This window comes from Schistocerca nitens, chromosome 4 (assembly GCF_023898315.1).
Source record: "Schistocerca nitens isolate TAMUIC-IGC-003100 chromosome 4, iqSchNite1.1, whole genome shotgun sequence".
In the NCBI taxonomy this organism is placed as follows: domain Eukaryota; kingdom Metazoa; phylum Arthropoda; class Insecta; order Orthoptera; family Acrididae; genus Schistocerca; species Schistocerca nitens.
The window spans coordinates 259,917,092-259,937,429 of record NC_064617.1 but is presented as its reverse complement, the minus strand read 5'-3'; the positions used below and the strand labels follow the sequence as shown (position 1 = coordinate 259,937,429).

General features: G+C 40.0%; 1 protein-coding gene and 1 non-coding gene across 2 annotated transcripts in view; both read right to left on the bottom strand.

Moving 5' to 3' along the window:
* Nucleotides 1-3,978: 3,978 nt before the first annotated feature.
* The window catches only part of LOC126252843 (protein TRC8 homolog), a 43,643-nt gene continuing 27,283 nt past the window's right edge, over nt 3,979-20,338 (bottom strand). Inside the window, exon 2 of the mRNA XM_049953791.1 lies at nt 3,979-6,777. Coding sequence (XP_049809748.1) covers nt 4,955-6,777 — 1,823 coding nt within the window. The 3' untranslated portion in view covers nt 3,979-4,954. The remainder of the gene's footprint in view (nt 6,778-20,338) is intronic.
* On the bottom strand, nt 11,868-11,942 carry Trnas-uga (transfer RNA serine (anticodon UGA)). The gene has a single exon. It is a non-coding gene; the product is annotated as a tRNA-Ser (tRNA).

Sequence of the window (20,338 nt, the reverse complement as noted above, 5' to 3'; positions counted from 1 at the left end):
GTCAGCCAGTTTGCCGTGGCATACGGAGCTCCATCGCAGTCTTTAACACTGGTAGCATGCCACGACAGCGTGGACGTGAACCGTATGTGCAGTTGACGGACTTTGAGCGAGGGCGTATAGTGGGCATGCGGGAGGCCGGGTGGACGTACCGCCGAATTGCTCAACACGTGGGGCGTGAGGTCTCCACAGTACATCGATGTTGTCGCCAGTGGTCGGCGGAAGGTGCATGTGCCCGTCGACCTGGAACCGGACCGCAGCGACGCACGGATGCACGCCAAGACCGTAGGATCCTACGCAGTGCCGTAGGGGACCGCACCGCCACTTCCCAGCAAATTAGGGACACTGTTGTTCCTGGGGTATCGGTGAGGACCATTCGCAACCGTCTCCATGAAGCTGGGCTACGGTCCCGCACACCGTTAGGCCGTCTTCCGCTCACGCCCCAACATCGTGCAGCCCGCCTCCAGTGGTGTCGCGACAGGCGTGAATGGAGGGACGAATGGAGACGTGTCGTCTTCAGCGATGAGAGTCGCTTCTGCCTTGGTGCCAATGATGGTCGTATGCGTGTTTGGCGCCGTGCAGGTGAGCGCCACAATCAGGACTGCATACGACCGAGGCACACAGGGCCAACACCCGGCATCATGGTGTGGGGAGCGATCTCCTACACTGGCCGTACACCACTGGTGATTGTCGAGGGGACACTGAATAGTGCACGGTACATCCAAACCGTCATCGAACCCATCGTTCTACCATTCCTAGACCGGCAAGGGAACTTGCTGTTCCAACAGGACAATGCACGTCCGCATGTATCCCGTGCCACCCAACGTGCTCTAGAAGGTGTAAGTCAACTACCCTGGCCAGCAAGATCTCCGGATCTGTCCCCCATTGAGCATGTTTGGGACTGGATGAAGCGTCGTCTCACGCGGTCTGCACGTCCAGCACGAACGCTGGTCCAACTGAGGCGCCAGGTGGAAATGGCATGGCAAGCCGTTCCACAGGACTACATCCAGCATCTCTACGATCGTCTCCATGGGAGAATAGCAGCCTGCATTGCTGCGAAAGGTGGATATACACTGTACTAGTGCCGACATTGTGCATACTCTGTTGCCTGTGTCTATGTGCCTGTGGTTCTGTCAGTGTGATCATGTGATGTATCTGACCCCAGGAATGTGTCAATAAAGTTTCCCCTTCCTGGGACAATGAATTCACGGTGTTCTTATTTCAATTTCCAGGAGTGTACAACTGTGAGGTCAGTCTGACAGTAAACCTCAACGTGCCTAAATATTTTCTTGAGGCACTGTCAAAACTGAAGCAGCTTTATCCTGCCACATGTAAAATCTTGTGTAGGAGATGGTTCAAGGCAGTAATGGCAATGCCTTCCACATTCAGCAGTTTAGAAATTTCCATGTCTCTCAACTGAACAAAATCACAATTCAAGGCAGAGAAGCTGTGCCCAGAGATAAGAAACTTATGTTCTACAGCATCAAATGTTTCATTAGTGTAAAGATAAACACCCAAAAACAAATTCGCTTAATTTTTAGTGGCTGCACAGATCTCACTCCACATACTGACTGTCACGCTGATCTCGATGTTGTAAGAAGACAACTGGAGACTAACACATACTACTGTAAGTTTTGGGTCTATACACGAGATGTTGCAGGTCTGTAAGTTTGGGGTCTATAAATGAGATGCTGCAGGTCTATACACTCCTGGTAGGGATCACTCCTGGCAGAGTGCTACTTATAAAACCAATTTTTATGGCCTTAAATGTATGCTGTTGGTTTACTCATGATTAAGATGATGATGACAATGGGGACAGCTGTTGAAAGATCATGAATTTTATTATAAATGATGGGGCTTGAGGATTTTATTAACTTTCTCCACTCTTCTGTGGGGCAATTCCAGTCCAGCTTTTGCAGTTTTGGCGAGTGATTTTTTTTTTCTCAAATTTTACACTTAGTCACTAATATTATACATATATCTAACTGCAGCTTTTGAAAGTAAAAGTTCAAAAAATACTTGCACAGAACAGTATGCTAAAACTTTACTGTAATGTCAGTGTTGGGCTGTTTCATTGTGAAAGCTCAAAGCATACTGTTCACATTCAGGTCTGGTGCTCAGAATTTTTTGCCTGACTAAGCCCTGTTGTAACAGCTTTCTTCTCTAACTAAGACCTGTTGTAATAGCTTTCTTCTCTCACAATATTCCTGTCCTGAAGACAGGAATGAGTGCCACAATCATATTTGAATGTTGAAATATCAGTTCACAACTGTGGTAATCTTTTTGAGGCTTTATGGGAAATGTTTGCAGAAATGTTTTTATACACCCTTTCAAATTTCCCTGTCAATCTCGGACAAAGCTTACAGTGTACTGACTATGACTGATAATTATCCACCATGGCTACATCTTGCAATTGGCATAGTTAGCAGCAGTCTCCTTCAAATAACTTCTCTGAAGGTTTTGGCCTCATTTAAAAAAAATCTCCGAGTGCTTCATCTTCATTCCCTCTAATTCTTTAGAACTATATTTGCACTTTACCTTAAACAAACAGACAAGAAATTACTAACATTTCATCAAGAAAATAACTTTTGTTCTTACTGGCTTATCTTTAAATAATGAAACACTATTTCCAAGATGTCTACAACAGTAAATTAACATGAAAGCTTCAAATGACACTTCAAAGACATGTAAGTAATAAAAATATTTAAATGTTGGCAAAAATAGTAATAATACCTAATATTAATGACCTTTAAAGATGTTTTTTTTGCCATTTTTCTTTTGTTTACTTCAGCAGTGTAGAAATTCCCACCAATTCTTATGTAGCAGCTTCCTTTTTCACTTCTCCTTCCCATTTCATCCCACACTGAAAGCTTCAACATCCACTCACAAGGTGGCAGATATGTCATGGCACTTTGATCTCTTCGGTGTGTAGCTGCCTCTGGCCATAACAGCAGCACCATTTTTTAATGTCAGAAACCACTACAATGGATGAGTATCTTCTTTAATCATACAGTTCTCCATTGGCTTCAATGTGTACCTTACTATTGAACAAAACATGCTAACTGCCCAATTTTGGAACTTTGATTTATTAGCTTCCTCACTCTACAAATATTTGTTTTAGGGGAGGAATCGTCTTTCTTGGTATAAATTCAATACTGGAAAGTCCTGGATGAAACACAAATATGGAAGGAGCAAAGGTAACCACTCACTGTACAGCTGATGCACTGAACAGTCAACAGGCAAATAAAGGCTGATACCATTGCTAAGCTCTCAGTGTCCTACCTGACTTGGCACTACAAACAAGTGGCATGTGCAATTGTGTGTGTTTTGTTAGGCTGTTAGCTCACAAAAAGAATATTGCCCGGAAGCTAAGGAACAAACAAGATTCAAAGCATTCCTGTTAAATCCTCAATTATACAGTAAGTGGTTACCTTTAATTCCATTATTTCTTCACATACAACTTACCTTGTATGCAGATTCATACAACCACACTGGAAATATGATTTTCACTATGGATTCTGCTCCTAATTAATCATCTTGAGCAACATTTTAATAGCAGTTATTTCCCACTTTAGTAACAGTACTAACTATTTAGTACAAACAGCACATTTATAGTATTTTGAAAAACAATGAGAAACATCAAAATCTGATGGATACTATATCAATTAAGATGCTGAAATTTTGTTGTAAAGACAGTTGGGTACTATTGAAATTCAGGTTCACAAATGCAAATGTAATTATCTTTTGCCTGTAATCTGCTTCAGAATACGCACCAATACATACAAACCATTCACACATGTTCAATGCACCCATCCTCTTATACAACAGTTAGAGTGGAGGAACCCGTTGAATACTGGTATCTCTGTGGAATTTTCAATTGAAACTACTTACTTGTCCCTCTCCATCTCTGGCATGAGATTTAACATAGTACATTGGGCAAACTGTGATCTACTGGTACTTCAATAAATCAAACAATTTAAGTAAGTGCAGTAAATCCAAAAATGTTTATATTTTCATATTTCAGGACAAGTTCAGAATGCATTAGCATCTAATGTAAGTGCAAAATTTATTTTTACTACGTACACAGTAATAAAATATTGGAACTTCAATGTGTTTGAAAATAAAAAAATTTGCTTTGTCTCACTAGTTATGCTATCAGTCTCATTAAATGCATAGAACCAACAATACGACATTTCTAAAAAAAAAATAATTAAAAGAAAATAATTTATTTTCACACATTAAACAGTTTACACATCTCATTTCTCAAACTGCTGATTTAAAATATAATAAAGGTTTCTATATACAGTCACTTCAAACTCAAATAAATTAAGAAACTAAAATATGTTTCAAAAAATTCTGCAACAGAAACAGAAATATCGTCCAGTCTAAAATCACAGTTTTTGAAAAAACATCAAATAAAGACCTCAAAAGCAAATTAATTTGTGGTCCACAAAACGCCCTTTGCTCCCAGTACTTTTAATTTCTGTTTTTTTTTTCTTTTAGTAAAATTATTAGCTTCCCTTTCTATGAAACCACTTCACCAAAAAATATCGTTTACCAATATCGGCATCAATGACTAAATAAAAATAAAGCAGAAGTCTTCAAAAAATAAAGAAAGCAACACAATGAAGATGTGTAATTGCCAAATACAACTTGATAATCTGAACTTTTAACATTGATTTTGTTACAAATCAATAATTTCTTTCAGTAGATGATACAAACTGTAGCATCACTGACAAGAAACTGAATACATTGATGGTATAAACAAATAACAACACACACATCATGCATTAAAATTTTCATGACATTATGGAACTGGCAGTCTAATGAAGGTTCCTGATTTCCAAACAAATTGGTAACACATCAGAACCTGGAATTTTGTACACTGATGAATGCACGAAGTGTTCAACATCGATGTCAACGTTCAAAAATATTGCTCCATAAAATTTATTTAACTTCATCTTGGTACATTTTCTAAGTCTTCTTGTCTTTGCCTCACATCTGGTACCCTTAACGTACGATCTTCTTCGATGTCATTTATTCTTGCTTGCAGCTGTGCAGCTACACCATTGGCAACCTCTGGAACATTTTGTGGATCCTGTGGAGCAGCATTGTCCTCAATGCCTCGTGCATCAGTCCCATCTTTGGGTGTGTCTACCTGATAAAGGATATTGTGACAGAGGGGGCACCTGTCTTGCACATACAACCATTTCCTCAGGCATACACCATGAAAAAAGTGATTGCAATGCGTAATTTTTGCACTTTTCATCTCTTGATAACAAATGGCACAGACATCATTTAACTCAACCAGCTGTTCTGGTGTGGCCTCAAGAAGGGAATTTATTTTATTTACTGCAGTGCGTCTTTTCTTGAACACGCTCCAGCCAGCTCGAGCTTCACACCAAATGTTGAAATATGCATGGACACACATCATTATGGCACGTATTGCACCACCAGATTCAAAAAACAAAATCCATGCTCCATTGAAAAACAGGAATATGCCAAAGCAGAATTCTACTGCGTTTCCTGAAGCTCTAATATAATATACATAATCATCCAACTTCTCCCAGAATGTACTGCGGTATGCATCAATTAAGAAGAGAGAGTATATCAGGAGTGATACAACCACTTTTACTATCACTTCTATACTAAATGCTGAGACTGCAAACAGCCAAGTGCTGGTAGCATGCTGAGACCAAAGGTAAGTAAGGAGAGAAATTGGGAAAAGTATGAGGAATGCACAGACTAACAATGCCCTAACATGTCTGTGCAGTGACGGGTTGTGGGAAGCACTTAAAGACATTAACAATGGATTGACAATATTGTGTATAAAATGTAATAGGGCTGTAAATAAAAGACAGAAATTGCGACAAAGCCGAACAAATCTTTTCTCTGGGTCCAAACCAGTAAGTCCAGTTTGTAGCGCCAATATGTAAAACAATATTGCAGAGACAGTGCCAATACTTCGATCATCATCTTCCTCTATTAAGAGGACCCACTGGAAGAAACAACCAATATAGTGACAAATGTAAGAAACAACACTTGCCATTCCAAGAACAGCCATCAATGTCTCACAACCACTTATTAGAAGGCTCTTTGCCATCCCAAATAGTGCTCCTATTGCTGTAAGACTGCTTCCATCTTCTGCCAAGTGATCCACAAGCAAGATGCTGGCATGTTCCCAAACTCTGAGAATCCAGAATGTGCGAAGCACCGTAGGGACATTCAAACGGGTCCATTCAGTTTCTACAAGTGCTGAGAGCCCGTAATTATTTATGAAAGTCCTTGTGTTTTGGTATCCACTGAAAATTGTCTGGACAACTGCCAAAGCACTGTACCACAACACAAATTTCACTATTGCTAATGGAAGCAAGGCTGCAAAAACAGGTGCATGGTGCAGTACTGATGGTGGTAGTACCGGTAGCACTGCAAGGACCGATGGTGCCATAAAACTCACAGGTATGAGTTTCTGCACCAAACTGTACCTTGGACCTAGGTGCACGTAAGTAAAAACAAAGGCTAGGAGACACTGTATGAAATAATTCTGAACTACTGCAAACCCGCAACCATTTGGATCAAATAGTTTGGTCAAGTTCAGAGAAAGAATATCTTCTAGGATGCTAGTATCACTTTCATCCACCATTGATGTTATAACAGTCTTCATTGTACTAACATTTGTCCAGTATGAGACAAATACAATTCCAACAGACATCAGGTACATATAAACAATCATCAGGTGCTTCGTTCGCAGCATAAATACGCACATTGCTGCTATGATACCTGGAAAGAAAAGAAGAAAAAACAAAGGTAATTAAAAACATTGTACCCATCACATGTATAACAAGAAGTTACTAACATATTCAACATTTTTATGAATTTCCGGTCTTCTGAAAAATGATAAAACCCCCCAATGGCATTGGTGGTGAGGACAGACAAACAAGTTACTATACTGGTACATACACTCCCAATGATACTGTATGGTGAATGGCCGAGAGTATGTACAAACAACATAGACTGGACAGGTAAATTGTTACTGCAATAGCATGACAGCAAAATTTCACAAATTGCAACTAACTTACTAAATTTCTTGCACATGTAAAATAAAAATAAAAAAAAAATCACATAAAAATAGAACTGAGATCTAAGGATTAATGACTCATATTTACATTCTGTGTCATTTTACTGTAGTGTTCCTTATGCACATGAAGTGTGCACCCTGCAAACCATTTAACATTTGTTTGAAAATACAAAATGTTCTTAAAATGAACTTTATCTAAACAATATTGAATTGTATAATGGATGAATCTATTTTAAGAGTAGTGATGTAGCATGAACATGAGCTTCATAACATTGAATTTTAGTTGGTCAATATCATCCACATTATTTCAGACAGTGTTTGAAACAGACAATATCCAAAGTAGCTGCCACCACACACTGGAAAGTAGGTGTCTGCGTTGTTTTGTCCATAAAGCAACAAGAATTTATGTTTTAAATGTTTTTGTGATGATTAATTAGAAGTTTGTATGATGACTACACTCCATAAAACATGTGTATTGTAACAAAAAATACGTTTTGACACCATTCAACGGCCAACATAAATAGATTATTTCTTCTTTTGTTTTTTTAACTAAAAGATCTGCATTTTCAAACATTTGAATATTATGATAGATAGATAAAAACATTAAAGTCAAATAGCCCCTCCTGCTACATCCTGTTTCTTACCACCAAGTTGGTGAACCCTGGAAACCTGAGAAACCTTGTAAAGGATTGGGTACCCTACCCCAGCAGGAATTGATTCAGGGAAGACGAGAGCAGAATAAGTGCTCCTCTGAAGGATAAGGGTTGAATGTAGGGCCAACACCACTCCCTTAGAAAAAAAAAATACTGTTGCTAATAACTTAACAGAGAAAGCCAGACTGCTGTCCTGGAGACAAAATAATCTAAGGAACAATGATATGAATAGGACTCAATTTGGAGAATGAAATATACGTACCCTGCTGCAAACAGAATCAATGAAAAATGTAGCCAAAGAAGTGTGTTGAGTTAAGGATTGGAATTAGTTGGCCTCCAAGAGATCAGATGGAAGTTTGAAAGAGAAACACAGAAGCAAAATTTTACATTATATTACTCTGGGAGAGGTGATTGACAATGAAATGGTGTTGGGTTCATGGTAACAAAAATATGCGCAAATCTATCCTTCCCTTCATGTCATATAATATCACATTCTACTATGGAAATAATTGTGTCGTATACTGTGTTGTGTGTAAGAACTAAAGACTTTACTCCTTGCATAAGAAAAGTGAACATTACCTTTGCATTATCTCTGTTGAATGTAATGTTAAGGGGCTCCGGAAAGGCCCAAAATCATGAAAAGTTCAATTTTTACTTTTTTGCGTTTTCTGAATCTGCAGACTATTACCTTTTAATAGATATATAATTTATTCAATTCCGAAGACTACAACTATTTTTAAATTTTTTTTGAAATGTGTTCTACATGGGCGTGACCCACTGTGGCGCTGTTAAACTGCTGTCAAATGGTGTTGTTATTAACGTCCGTGTTCATCAGGTACATTTTAGTGATGTGAGATAAAGTATGTGTTGTGGCTAACCTGTGATGGTTCAATATATATCGCTGGTGTGATTGTCGATTGTTTCATGTTTATTTACTCTGTCGTTATCTCGAAAATATTCGTAATTAATTCTGTTTCTTGAGTCTCTGTTTTGTTGAAATATAATAATGAGTAAAAGTAAAGTTATTAGAAATCCTCTGAAGGCTTTTAAGAAAAGGAGAAATGTTGGAAAGCCAAAGGTATGTGTTATTACTGTAAACAATAAAGACGATGAAAATCCCCAACATAGCTTGTGTCCCAAAGAAGAAGACAGTTGGTGTAAATATAACAAAGGATTGCTAACTGGTGAAGTGTACACTCATAAGCATAGTCTGCCTCATGCAATAATGGAGGTGATAAAACCTATTTTCAGAGACTTAGCAGCACCTGAACTGTTGAAAAAGTGTATTCACGGAAAAACTCAAAACCCCAATGAAAGTGTAAATAGTGTTATATGGTCGAGAATCCCCAAGACTGTATTTGTTGGAATAGAAACACTTCACTTTGGTGTGTATGATGCTGTTGCGACTTTCAATGATGGCAACATTGTAAGGTGCAAAGTATTTAGAAATATGGGAATGAAGATAGGTTCTAACATGGTACGAGCGATGCTTGCTTTAGACAAGGAATGCCTTCGGGCTGCAGACAGGGCTGTAAAGAGTCTAGAAATACAAGCAAGAGTAAACAGGAGGAGGAACAAGTGGAAGCTGGAGGAGGAGTTTGCAGAGGATGAAGATAATCCATCCAATGGACCTGGAATGCACTAAAAAGTTAATCCAATCTTTGTCGCTCGATTCCCAAAACTTTTATTTTCTCATACTAATTACATGTTTTCTAAGGATCTTCCAAACATATTTGTTTCAAACTTTCAGTAAATGTTACACAGTACCTTCTGCATAATTTAACACAGGCTTTTTCCAAAAAACAGTATATTTTTGAATATATAAATAAAAATTGCAAAAAAATGTTGTGAATTTTCATTACAATTGAAAAAAAATCATCTTTAATAACTGAACTAAAATTTTGTAAAATCCCTGTGTTAAGTTGTAGCCCATATTCCAATAAATAATCTGTAAAAAGTTCAACTTCCTACCTCAAATACTTTGTGAGGAAAGATGTAATTTATAAGCGTTATTTTAACATTGCAAGTATAGGGCGTTCCGGAGCCCCTTAATGACTATGGCTTTGCTTTTACTAAGATAAAGATGTGGGGAATTTGTAATTGTGAATATTACGTATTACAACTCACTAGCAAGAGCAAAAGTTGTATTTGGGGAAGAAAGAAATGAGTGCTCATCTCTGATAAATCATTGCATGAAGCTCAATCTAAATGTTACTCTAGTCATTCTAATTACTACAGAAAGTTTCAACTACATTGTGTCAACATGGAATTGGAGAGACGCTGGGGAGATTGGCGCACGGACGTGCAAATACACATGGCGACTTTTCAATGGACTCCAGAGCATGCAACAAGAAATCTGCCATAGTTCAACATATTACCACATGAGAAAAACACACACACACACACACACACACACACACACACACACACACACACAAACAAAGGAAAGCTTAGTTTCATTGGACATTTCAGTACACTGTTCAAAAAATAAGAATACATGATACTCTTTTCTATAAAACCATAAAATACAATAAAAATAATAATATATCAGAATAAAAGGAAGATTCCACAATATGACTTTTGCAAACATGTATACTCCAACAGAAGGGTCAGATGAGGATCGGTTTCATAAGTTTTACAATCAACTGCATGAGGTCTGTGAAAGGTTACCTGCACATGATTCAAGAATAGTCTTGGGGGATTATAATCCAAAGTTTCAAAAAGAACCAACTTTTAATGCCCATTTTGGTAAGGACAGCTTACATGAGGAACCAAGTGCTAGTGGGCCGAGAGCTGCCCAGTTTGCACCTGCCAGTGACCTTAAAGCAATAAGCACATTTCCCACAAAAAATATTCACAAAGGGACCTGGAGAATTCAGGAAATCAAATCAAACTGACCACATAATGGTATCCAAAAGATGGGCAAGCAACACTAAAATGTGCGCACATTTCAGAGAGCAAACTCAGACTCTGACCACTACCATGTAGCAGCAAAAATGAAGTGAAAGACTGCTAAGGCATATAAAGGGAAAACTAGGGGAATTCTGAATTGGTAAGTAGACAAACTGGAAGACAGAGTTACAGTATTTGGATATCAGAAACTGAAACTGAAACTACAGTTAATGGAGCACAGTAATGACATAGATAAGGAATGGGAATGTATTAAGAATATCATAACTGTGGCAAAGGGGACAACATGAATCCACAATGACTAGAAATGAGGAGTGATATGAGGAGGGATGTAGACAAGTGGTGCAACAGAATAAAAAGCAAGACTAAAATGCCTGCAATGAAATACGAGAATTAACCAGGCAATGTACGAGGTGCATTCAAGTTCTAAGGCCTCCGATTTTTTTTCTCCGGACTGGAAAGAGATAGAAACATGCGCATTGTTTTAAAATGAGGCTGCGTTCATTGTCAATACATCCCAGAGATGGCAGCACCGTATGGCAGATGGAATTTTACCGCCAGCGGCGAGAATGAGAACTGTTTTAAATACTTAAAATGGCGACGTTTTCCTTACTTGAACAGCGTGCAATCATTCATTTTCTGAATTTGCGTGGTGTGAAACCAATTGAAATTCATCAACAGTTGAAGGAGACATGTTGTGATGGAGTTATGGATGTGTCGAAAGTGCGTTCGTGGGTGCGACAGTTTAATGAAGGCAGAACACATCGTGTGACAACAAACCGATGCACAAGCCGGTCTGACGACATGATCGAGAAAGTGGAGAGAATTGTTTTAGGGGATCGCTGAATGACTGTTGAACAGATCGCCTCCAGAGTTGGCATTTCTGTGGGTTCTGTGCACACAATCCTGCATGACGACCACACGGCTGCCCGTGTGGCATGTTGCCAAGCAATGTTGACGCGCAACGACAGTATGAATGGGACTTTCTTTTCGTCGGTTGTGACAATGGATGAGACGTGGATGCCATTTTTCAATCCAGAAACAAAGCGCCGGTCAGCTCAATGGAAACACACAGATTCACCGCCACCAAAAACATTTCGGGTAACAGCCAGTGCTGAAACAATGATGGTGTCCATGTTCTGGGACAGCGAGGGCGTAATCCAGAATGAGATTTTCACTCTGCAGCGGAGTGTGCGCTGATATGAAACTTCCTGGCAGATTAAAACTGTGTGCCCGACCGAGACTCGAACTCGGGACCTTTGCCTTTCACGGGCAAGTGCTCTACCAACTGAGCTACCGAAGCACGACTCACGCCCGGTACTCACAGCTTTACTTCTGCCAGTACCTCGTCTCCTACCTTCCAAACTTTACAGAAGCTCTCCTGCGAACCTTGCAGAACTAGCACTCCTGAAAGAAAGGATATTGCGCAGACATGGCTTAGCCACAGCCTGGGGGATGTTTCCAGAATGAGATTTTCACTCTGCAGCGGAGTGTGCGCTGATATGAAACTTCCTGGCTCATTCTGGAAACATCCCCCAGGCTGTGGCTAAGCCATGTCTCCGCAATATCCTTTCTTTCAGGAGTGCTAGTTCTGCAAGGTTCGCAGGAGAGTTTCTGTAAAGTTTGGAAGGTAGGAGACGAGGTACTGGCAGAAGTAAAGCTGTGAGTACCGGGCGTGAGTCGTGCTTCGGTAGCTCAGTTGGTAGAGCACTTGCCCGCGAAAGGCAAAGGTCCCGAGTTCGAGTCTCGGTCGGGCACACAGTTTTAATCTGCCAGGAAGTTTCATATGAGGGCGTAATCCTTACCCATTGCGTTCCAAAGGGCACTACGGTAACAGGTACATCCTACGAAAATGTTTTGAAGAACAAATTCCTTCCTGCACTGCAACAAAAATGTCCGGGAAGGGCTGCGCGTGTGCTGTTTCACCAAGACAACGCACCCGCACATCGAGCTAACGTTACGCAATAGTTTATTCATGATAACAACTTTGAAGTGATTCCTCATGCTCCCTACTCACCTGACCTGGCTCCTAGTGACTTTTGGCTTTTTCCAACAATGAAAGACACTCTCCATGGCCGCACATTCACCAGCCATGCTGCTATTGCCTCAGCGATTTTCCAGTGGTCAAAACAGACTCCTAAAGAAGCCTTCACCGCTGCCATAGAATCATGGCGTCAGCATTGTGAAAAATGTGTACGTCTGCAGGGCGATTACGTCGAGAAGTAACGCCAGTTTAATCGATTTCGGGTGAGTAGTTAATTAGAAAAAAAATCGGAGGCCTTAGAACTTGGATGCACCTCGTATAATGAAAAGAGAGTAGAGACAGAAAGGGTATGCAGAAGAAAGAAAAGCCTTAAAAAGAAATGTAAAGACATGAAAGAGCATTGTAATAGGAATGAGAGTACCAAGTTTTGTAAGAAGTTAAAAGAAGGAACACAAGGATACGTATTTAAAATAATAGGATGCAAGGATGAAGATGGAAACCTGATGACAAGAGGGGCAAGTGATGAACAGATGGAGAGAATATGTTAAAGAAATGCTGGATGGTGATCACACTGAAAAGGAAGCAACCGATATACCATACAGTAGGACCAAAAATAGAAGAGCTTGCTTTTACAGAATTACAGCAGGTGGTGAATTGTGAAAATCACAAATCTCCATGAAATGACACTATAATTGCCAAGCTGTTAAAGAGAGGAGACATTACTTTACACAAACAGATACATAAACTTATCTGTTTAATCTGAAATTAAGAAAGAACTCCAGAAGAATGGACTATAAGTGTACTTGGACCCATACATAATAAAGGCTACAAGGCTTGTCGCTCTAACTGCAGAGGGGTCACACTGTTGAGAATGTGGTATACAGGATTTTATCTGGAATCCTATACAATAGTTTAGTCTCATATGCGGAAGATATATTGCATGATTATCAGTGTGGCTTTATGCCTAATGGATCAACTGTGGACCAAATATTTGTTCTGAGGCAAATACAAGAAGAAGTGTATCAAAATAATTTAAAATTCTACAAATCTACACAGACATTAAGCAGGTCTTGAATAGTCTAAACAGAGAAGAGATGTTAGAAGATACCAGACTGTTTGAATACCATCCAAATATAATTCTGTTATTAACGCAACCTTGGCTGGTTCACGGGCAAAGGTGAGTGGGTGTGGAATTAAGTGATTGTTTCAATATCAATAAAGGTTTTAGGCAGGATGATGTTCTTCCCACAGTGTTTTTCAATTTGACCTTAGAAGCAATTGTATGAAAACTGCAAATATCTGCACAAATAGATATAAGAACCACACCAATTGGCTGCATATGCTGATGATATTGCAGTTGCTAGTTGATGAAGAATGTCACTGGAAAGAGTAGTGGTGGAACTGAAAGAAGCTGCACAGCATAGGGAACTGGAAATTAATCAAATCCGAAACTAAATATATGAAATTCCATAGAACAGGGGGGCAATAACTTGGATAACTTGCCAGCAGAAGGTTTTAATTTTCACATGCGGAGGATTTTGAATACCTAGGGACTAACATTCACAAAGTAAATTCTATGTCCACTGAAATAAAAGCCCGCATTTTAAGTGGTAATAGGAGTTGTTATACATTTAAAAAGCTAATGACAATGAGTATGATAAACTGAGAGGACAAACTGACAGCTACAAATGGTTATATGTACGGTTATGATTAGGCCAGTGGTTACATATGGATGTGAAACATGGACACTAACCAGCACTGATGAACAAAAACTCAAGAGTATTTTAATGAAAAATGCTATGGAAAATTTATAGAGGGATCCAAAATAACGATGGTACCTGGAAAGCAAGGGCCAATTATGAGTTGGACCATCTCGCACAAAGAACTGATATCGTCGCAGAAGAAGCTGAGTAGCACAGTCACCGTGGTGTAGTAGGTATGATACTAGACTGTTGCATGGAGGGTCAGGAGTTCAGAACTCACCCAAACTGTAAAATTTTAATTTCTATATTTGGTTCGAGTACTTTCTAGAAGTATCCACAAATGTCAAGAATCATTTTACTGGAATGTTCTGTAACTGTATATATATACCGTATGTGTTCTGGCCGGCAGCAGTTTGCTCCATGCTCTTGTATGTGCAAGTGTTGAATAAACCTTTATTAAGTGAAGTTTGTGTTCGTCATTCATCTAAATACACCTTCTATGTGACATTATTCTGGTGGAGACACTGGGTACTGGAACTTGTGATCGTGCAAATTATCGACGACACAGTGGCTCCCATCACGCCACGACAGAGCCACCGTTTACGTGACGAGAAACCCAAGTTCGAGCCATATTCAACAGATCACAATCCATTGGAGACAGAAGAAGAAGAAGAAGAAGAAGAAGAAGACATTACGATGACAGCAACAGTGTGCCATCACACGAGACATCCTTCCGGGTTCTCTGGTGACGATGGCCAAGATCCAAACAAGTGGCTGAAGCTATTATAGCGTATAGCCAAATTTAACAAATGGGATGACACCATGTGTTTAGCTAACGTATTTTTTTTTACTTGGAGGGTAATGCCAAGCAAAGGTATGAGAACAACGAGAAGTACACAAACTGGGAATATTCCAGGCGGAAATGCGCAAGTATTTCAGTGATACACAACAACAGAAGTACAAGGCAGAAGATAAATTGAAGCGCAGGGCACAGCATCCAGGAGAAACTACAGCATTCCACATTCAAGACATCTTTGAGTTGTGTAAAACAGTGGATCCTAGAATGAAGGAGGAAGATAAGGTTGCACATCTTATGAAGCTAGCCGCTGGAGAGGACGCTTCTCAACATGCCGATCAAGGTCTCCATGACCGTTTAGAAGCTCCAGCCGATCACCTAGCCACCGCAACTTGGGAAACTAAAGGGTGCGACCTTCCTTGGAAGTGAGACTGCCGAAGAGATCACTACAAAATTGACAGGAAACTACGTTTATATCCTCATGGATGGCCGACCAGCCCAAGCTCTTGTGGACTCCGGAACAACATACTCAGTCATTTTGGAGAAGTACCTTCGCCAGTTGCAAAAACTGTATTCGTCGACAACAAAACATCTCTGCTATAGGTGGATAATGGTAAATATATAAAATCTACAGGAAGATGTGTCATTCATGTGGGTATAAGTGGCCATACACAGCCCTTAGAATTCATCATCTTACAAGAGTGTAGTCATGACGTCATTCTCTGATGGGACTTTTTGAAAGCTTCTCAGGCAATTATAGATTATGGTCACTCGAAGATTATGCTAGATGACATGAGATACTGTGGACAAGAAGATGCACAACCGAGTGTGTAGAGACTATGTGTGCTGGATGAAGTGATCATTCCTGCAGTCAGAGCTAGAAAGGTAAATGTCATGTGTCATGCCATGCATCAACCCACGTAGTGGAATGTAAGAAAAGAACACCATTGAAGAATAACTTGGTCATCCTAGCCTCTGTCATCTCGTTTAAGAACGGATTCGGTGAATTGTGGATAGTTAACTGTCGCCAAGAACCGCAGATTCTTCCAAGACGCACGTGCATAGCAAATGCTGAGCTGTTAACTGCCAAACAGCTGAGCGTCATAGAAACCTCCCATGCCGAGTCTGTGAGCGAAATTGGCACTACCACTATGACACAAGATCTCCTAGCTCAACTATCACCAGATCTCACTAAGGAACAACAGAAGAAGCTACTTGCCATTCTTCAAGAGTTATTTGAATGCTTCAATCCACACGAGAAGAGCAAATTAGAAAATCAACGGTGAAGCACCGGATTAGCACTGGAGACAATCAACCAATAAGCCAGAGAGCATACTGTGTGTCAGCAACGGAACGTCGAATAATTTGTGACGAGGTAGAGAAAATGATGATGAATGACATCATTCAGCCTTCGCAGAGCCCATGGTCGTCACCAGCGGTTCTCGTCAGAAAGAAGAATGGCAGTTGGCGCTTTTGTGTTGATTAACGGAAGCTTGATAACATAACTAAAAAGGACATTTACCCTGTTCCTTGAACTGACAATACACTAGATTGTCTAAAGGTGGCTAAGTTTTTCTCAACCATGGACATGTACTCGGGATACTGACAAATTGAAGTAGATGAGGTTGATCATGAGAAAACTGCCTTCATCACCTCAGAGAGCCTGTACGAGTTTAAGGTTATGCTGTTTGGTTTATGTAATGCACCAGCAACTTTTGAAGAGATGATGGATAATCTTCTACGTCACCTGAAGTGGACGATGTGTCTTTGTTATTTAGATGACATTTTAGTGTTCTCAGACACATTTGATGAAAACATAAAAAGACTGAGGACCATTCTTAAGTGTCTCCAAGGGACTGAAACTTAATCTAAGCAAGTGTCTCTTTGGAGCAAAAGAAATCAAAAAACTTGGACACCTTTTGCCAAACAAAGGTGTGCAGCCAGACCCAGAAAAGATTAGATCTATAACAAAATTTCCTATTCCTAAAAGTTTGATCAAAAACTTTTGTATCGAAGCCAGGCTACTCCAAGAGTTGTTAAAAGTCAATACTAAATTTATCTGGGGTGGTGCTAAACAAGATTCTTTCAATGTGCTGCGAAAAACTCTGATGACTGACCCTGTAATTGGTCTGTATGATGAGAGAGCACCTACAGAACTACACACAGATGCCAGTTGGTATGGGATCGGTGCTGTTTTGGTGTAAATTTTGGATGGAAAAGAGAAGGTTATAGCCTATGCTTCTAGGACACTTACAAAAGCCGAGAGAAACTACTCAACTACATAAAGAGAATGTCTTACTGTGATCTGGGCCATGTGCAAATTTCAACAGTATCTCATGGAAGGCCATTCATAGTTGTTACAGACCATCACTCACTTTGTTGGTTGACAGGTCTTAAGGATCCAACAGGACGACTCACCCACCTTGTGGGCACTACATCTTCCAGAGTATGACGTTACCACAGTGTACAAAAGTGGAAGAAAACACCAAGATGCTGACTGTTTCTCAAGAAACCCTGTGCAAGACCATCAAGACTTTGATGAAGATAGTGACTGTCTTGCTGCACTCCAGGATCTCTCTGCTGAGCACAAGAAGAATGTCAAGATATCTCAAATTATGCTTGCCTTAAATAGGTCAGAGGATGTGAAAGGACAATTTAAGGTAGTTAATGGATTACTGTGCAAGAAAAACTTCGATCTGTTTGGAAAGAGATGGTCACCAATGATTCCTAAACACATGCACTTAGATGTTCTAGAAATTCCATGACGCATGTGTGGACGGACATTTAGGATTTATTAAGACATATGACAGGATCCGCAGGAGATTTTTCTGACCAGGTTTATTGAGGAGTGTCCATCACTGTGTGTCGCACTGTCAAGAGTGCGAGAGGAAAAAGGCAGTTCCTCAGAAACCACCTGGCCAACTCATACCAATTCCACTAGCCGAAATGCCTTTCCAGCATGTTGGGATTGACCTCCTTGGACGATTTTCAACGTCTGCTAGTGACAATAGATGGATTATTGTTTGCACTGATTGTCTGACATGCTGTGCCATAACAAAAGCTGTGAAAACAGCCGATGTATTCGAGGTAGCCAAATTCATCGTGGAAGACATTGTATTAAAACATGGTGCCCCAAGGTCATTAATTACAGATCAAGGGAAAGTTTTCCAATTGAATCTTGTGACAGAGAAAAACCGTCAGTGCAACATTACTCATCACATGACAACTGCCTACCATCTGCAAACTAACGGATTTACTGAACACCTTAATAAGACCTTGGCCAACATGCTATCAATGTTCGTCAATGTTTAGCAGAGCAACTGGAATGAAGTGCTATCTTTCATGATGTTTGCCTACAACACCACCAAACAAGACACCACATGATTTATGCCATTTTTCCTGGTGCATGGGTGTGAGGCGACTACAGCGATGGAGACTATGTTCCCGTTACATACTGATAACGTGGACGATGACTCCATCGGCCAGGTGTTAACCAGAACTGAGGAAGCTTGGCAGTTAGCTCAACTCCGCATGCTGCAGGCTCAAGAAAACAATTGCCAAAGGTATGACACGAGTCGCCACCCTGTTGTCTACCATCCTGGTGACCTTGTCTGGATCTCCACTCCTGTTCGGAAGGTTGGTCTCTCTGAGAAGCTTCTCAGGCACTACTTTGGACCTTATAAGGTTGTAACACAGTTGTCCGATATTACTTATGAAGTTGAAGATTATGACCCCAACAAAGACAATGAAAGATAAGAGATACGGTCCACGTGCTGCAAATGAAGCCGTATAAGAATCCTGCGACCCAGGGTACATTCGAAGTTCCAGCGACAGGCGACAAGCAGAAAGGTGATGAAGAGCGTAGCGACAAAGGAGGTTCTACGAAGATCACCGCTAGGGCAAATACCAGTAATCGGGAGTTGGAGTATGCACGACCGATGACTCGTTCTCTGACTAGGAGGATGTAACACCACGACACTGTTCTCTTAAGGAGGGAGCAATGTCGCAGAAACAGCTGAGTAGCACAGTCACCGTGGTGTAGTGGGTATGATACTAGACTGTTGCATGGAGGGCCAGGAGTTCAAAACTCATCCGAAATGTAAAATTTTAATTTCTATATTCGGTTCAAGTACATTCTAGAAGTATCCACAAGTGTCAAGAATCACTGTACTGGAATGTACTGTAACTGTATATATACCATATGTGTTCTGGCCAAAGGCAGTTTGCTCCGCACTCTTGTATGTGCAAGTGCTGAATAAACCTCCATTAAGTGAAGTTAGTGTTCGCCATTCATCTAATTACACCTTCTTCTACATGACAATATCATAAGGCTAATTAAAAGTAAAAGAATAGCCTGGCTGGGACATGTCCTGGCGATAGAGGACACAAGAACTACAAAGTAAGTCTTTCAATGGAAACCAACAGGAAGAAGATTAAAAGGAAGACTATGTAAGAAATGGTTGGACCATGTGGAAGAAAACATCAAAGCCCAAGCAATCAGAGTATGGAGAAGAAATGCAAATGACAGCACAAAGTGGAAGGAAATTGCTAAGGAGGTAAAGACTGACGAGGTTGTGAAGCCACAATAATAATAATAATAATAATAATAATAAGAAGAAGAAGAAGAAGAAGAAGAAGAAGAAGAAGTAGTGCATGGAGGTAAATCGGATACCTCAAAACCCCGTAATAACAAAATCAAACCAAAATCTAGAATTTGGCTAATGACATCCAATGTAAATTCTCTCTTAAAAATAGGAAAACTAAAAAACATTCTGGACAAATCCAGAGAACGTAAAATCAAAATTATTGCATTTCAGGAATCACGATATACAGATGAAAATCCTTTTGATTCAGAAGGATACAGGATATACAAAGGAAAACCTGGAAAACGAGCCATGGCAAATTGTCCACAATTTGGAACTGGATTTATAGTAGATACATCAATACTTGATTCAGTCGCGACTTTCAAATCTTACTCGGGTCGGCTCTCCACGATGACAATAAAATCAGCTAATAAGATATACACCCTTATCAACGGACATGCACCAACTAACATCACTAACAAAAACAAAGTAGAAGAAGTAGAAGAATTCTGGAACCAATTAGATAATATTCTCCAAAAAATCCCAAATAACCATGTCAAAATCCTTATGGGCGATTTCAATGCACAAGTCGGTAAAGAAAAGAAATATCGATGTTGGGTAGGTAAATGGTCAG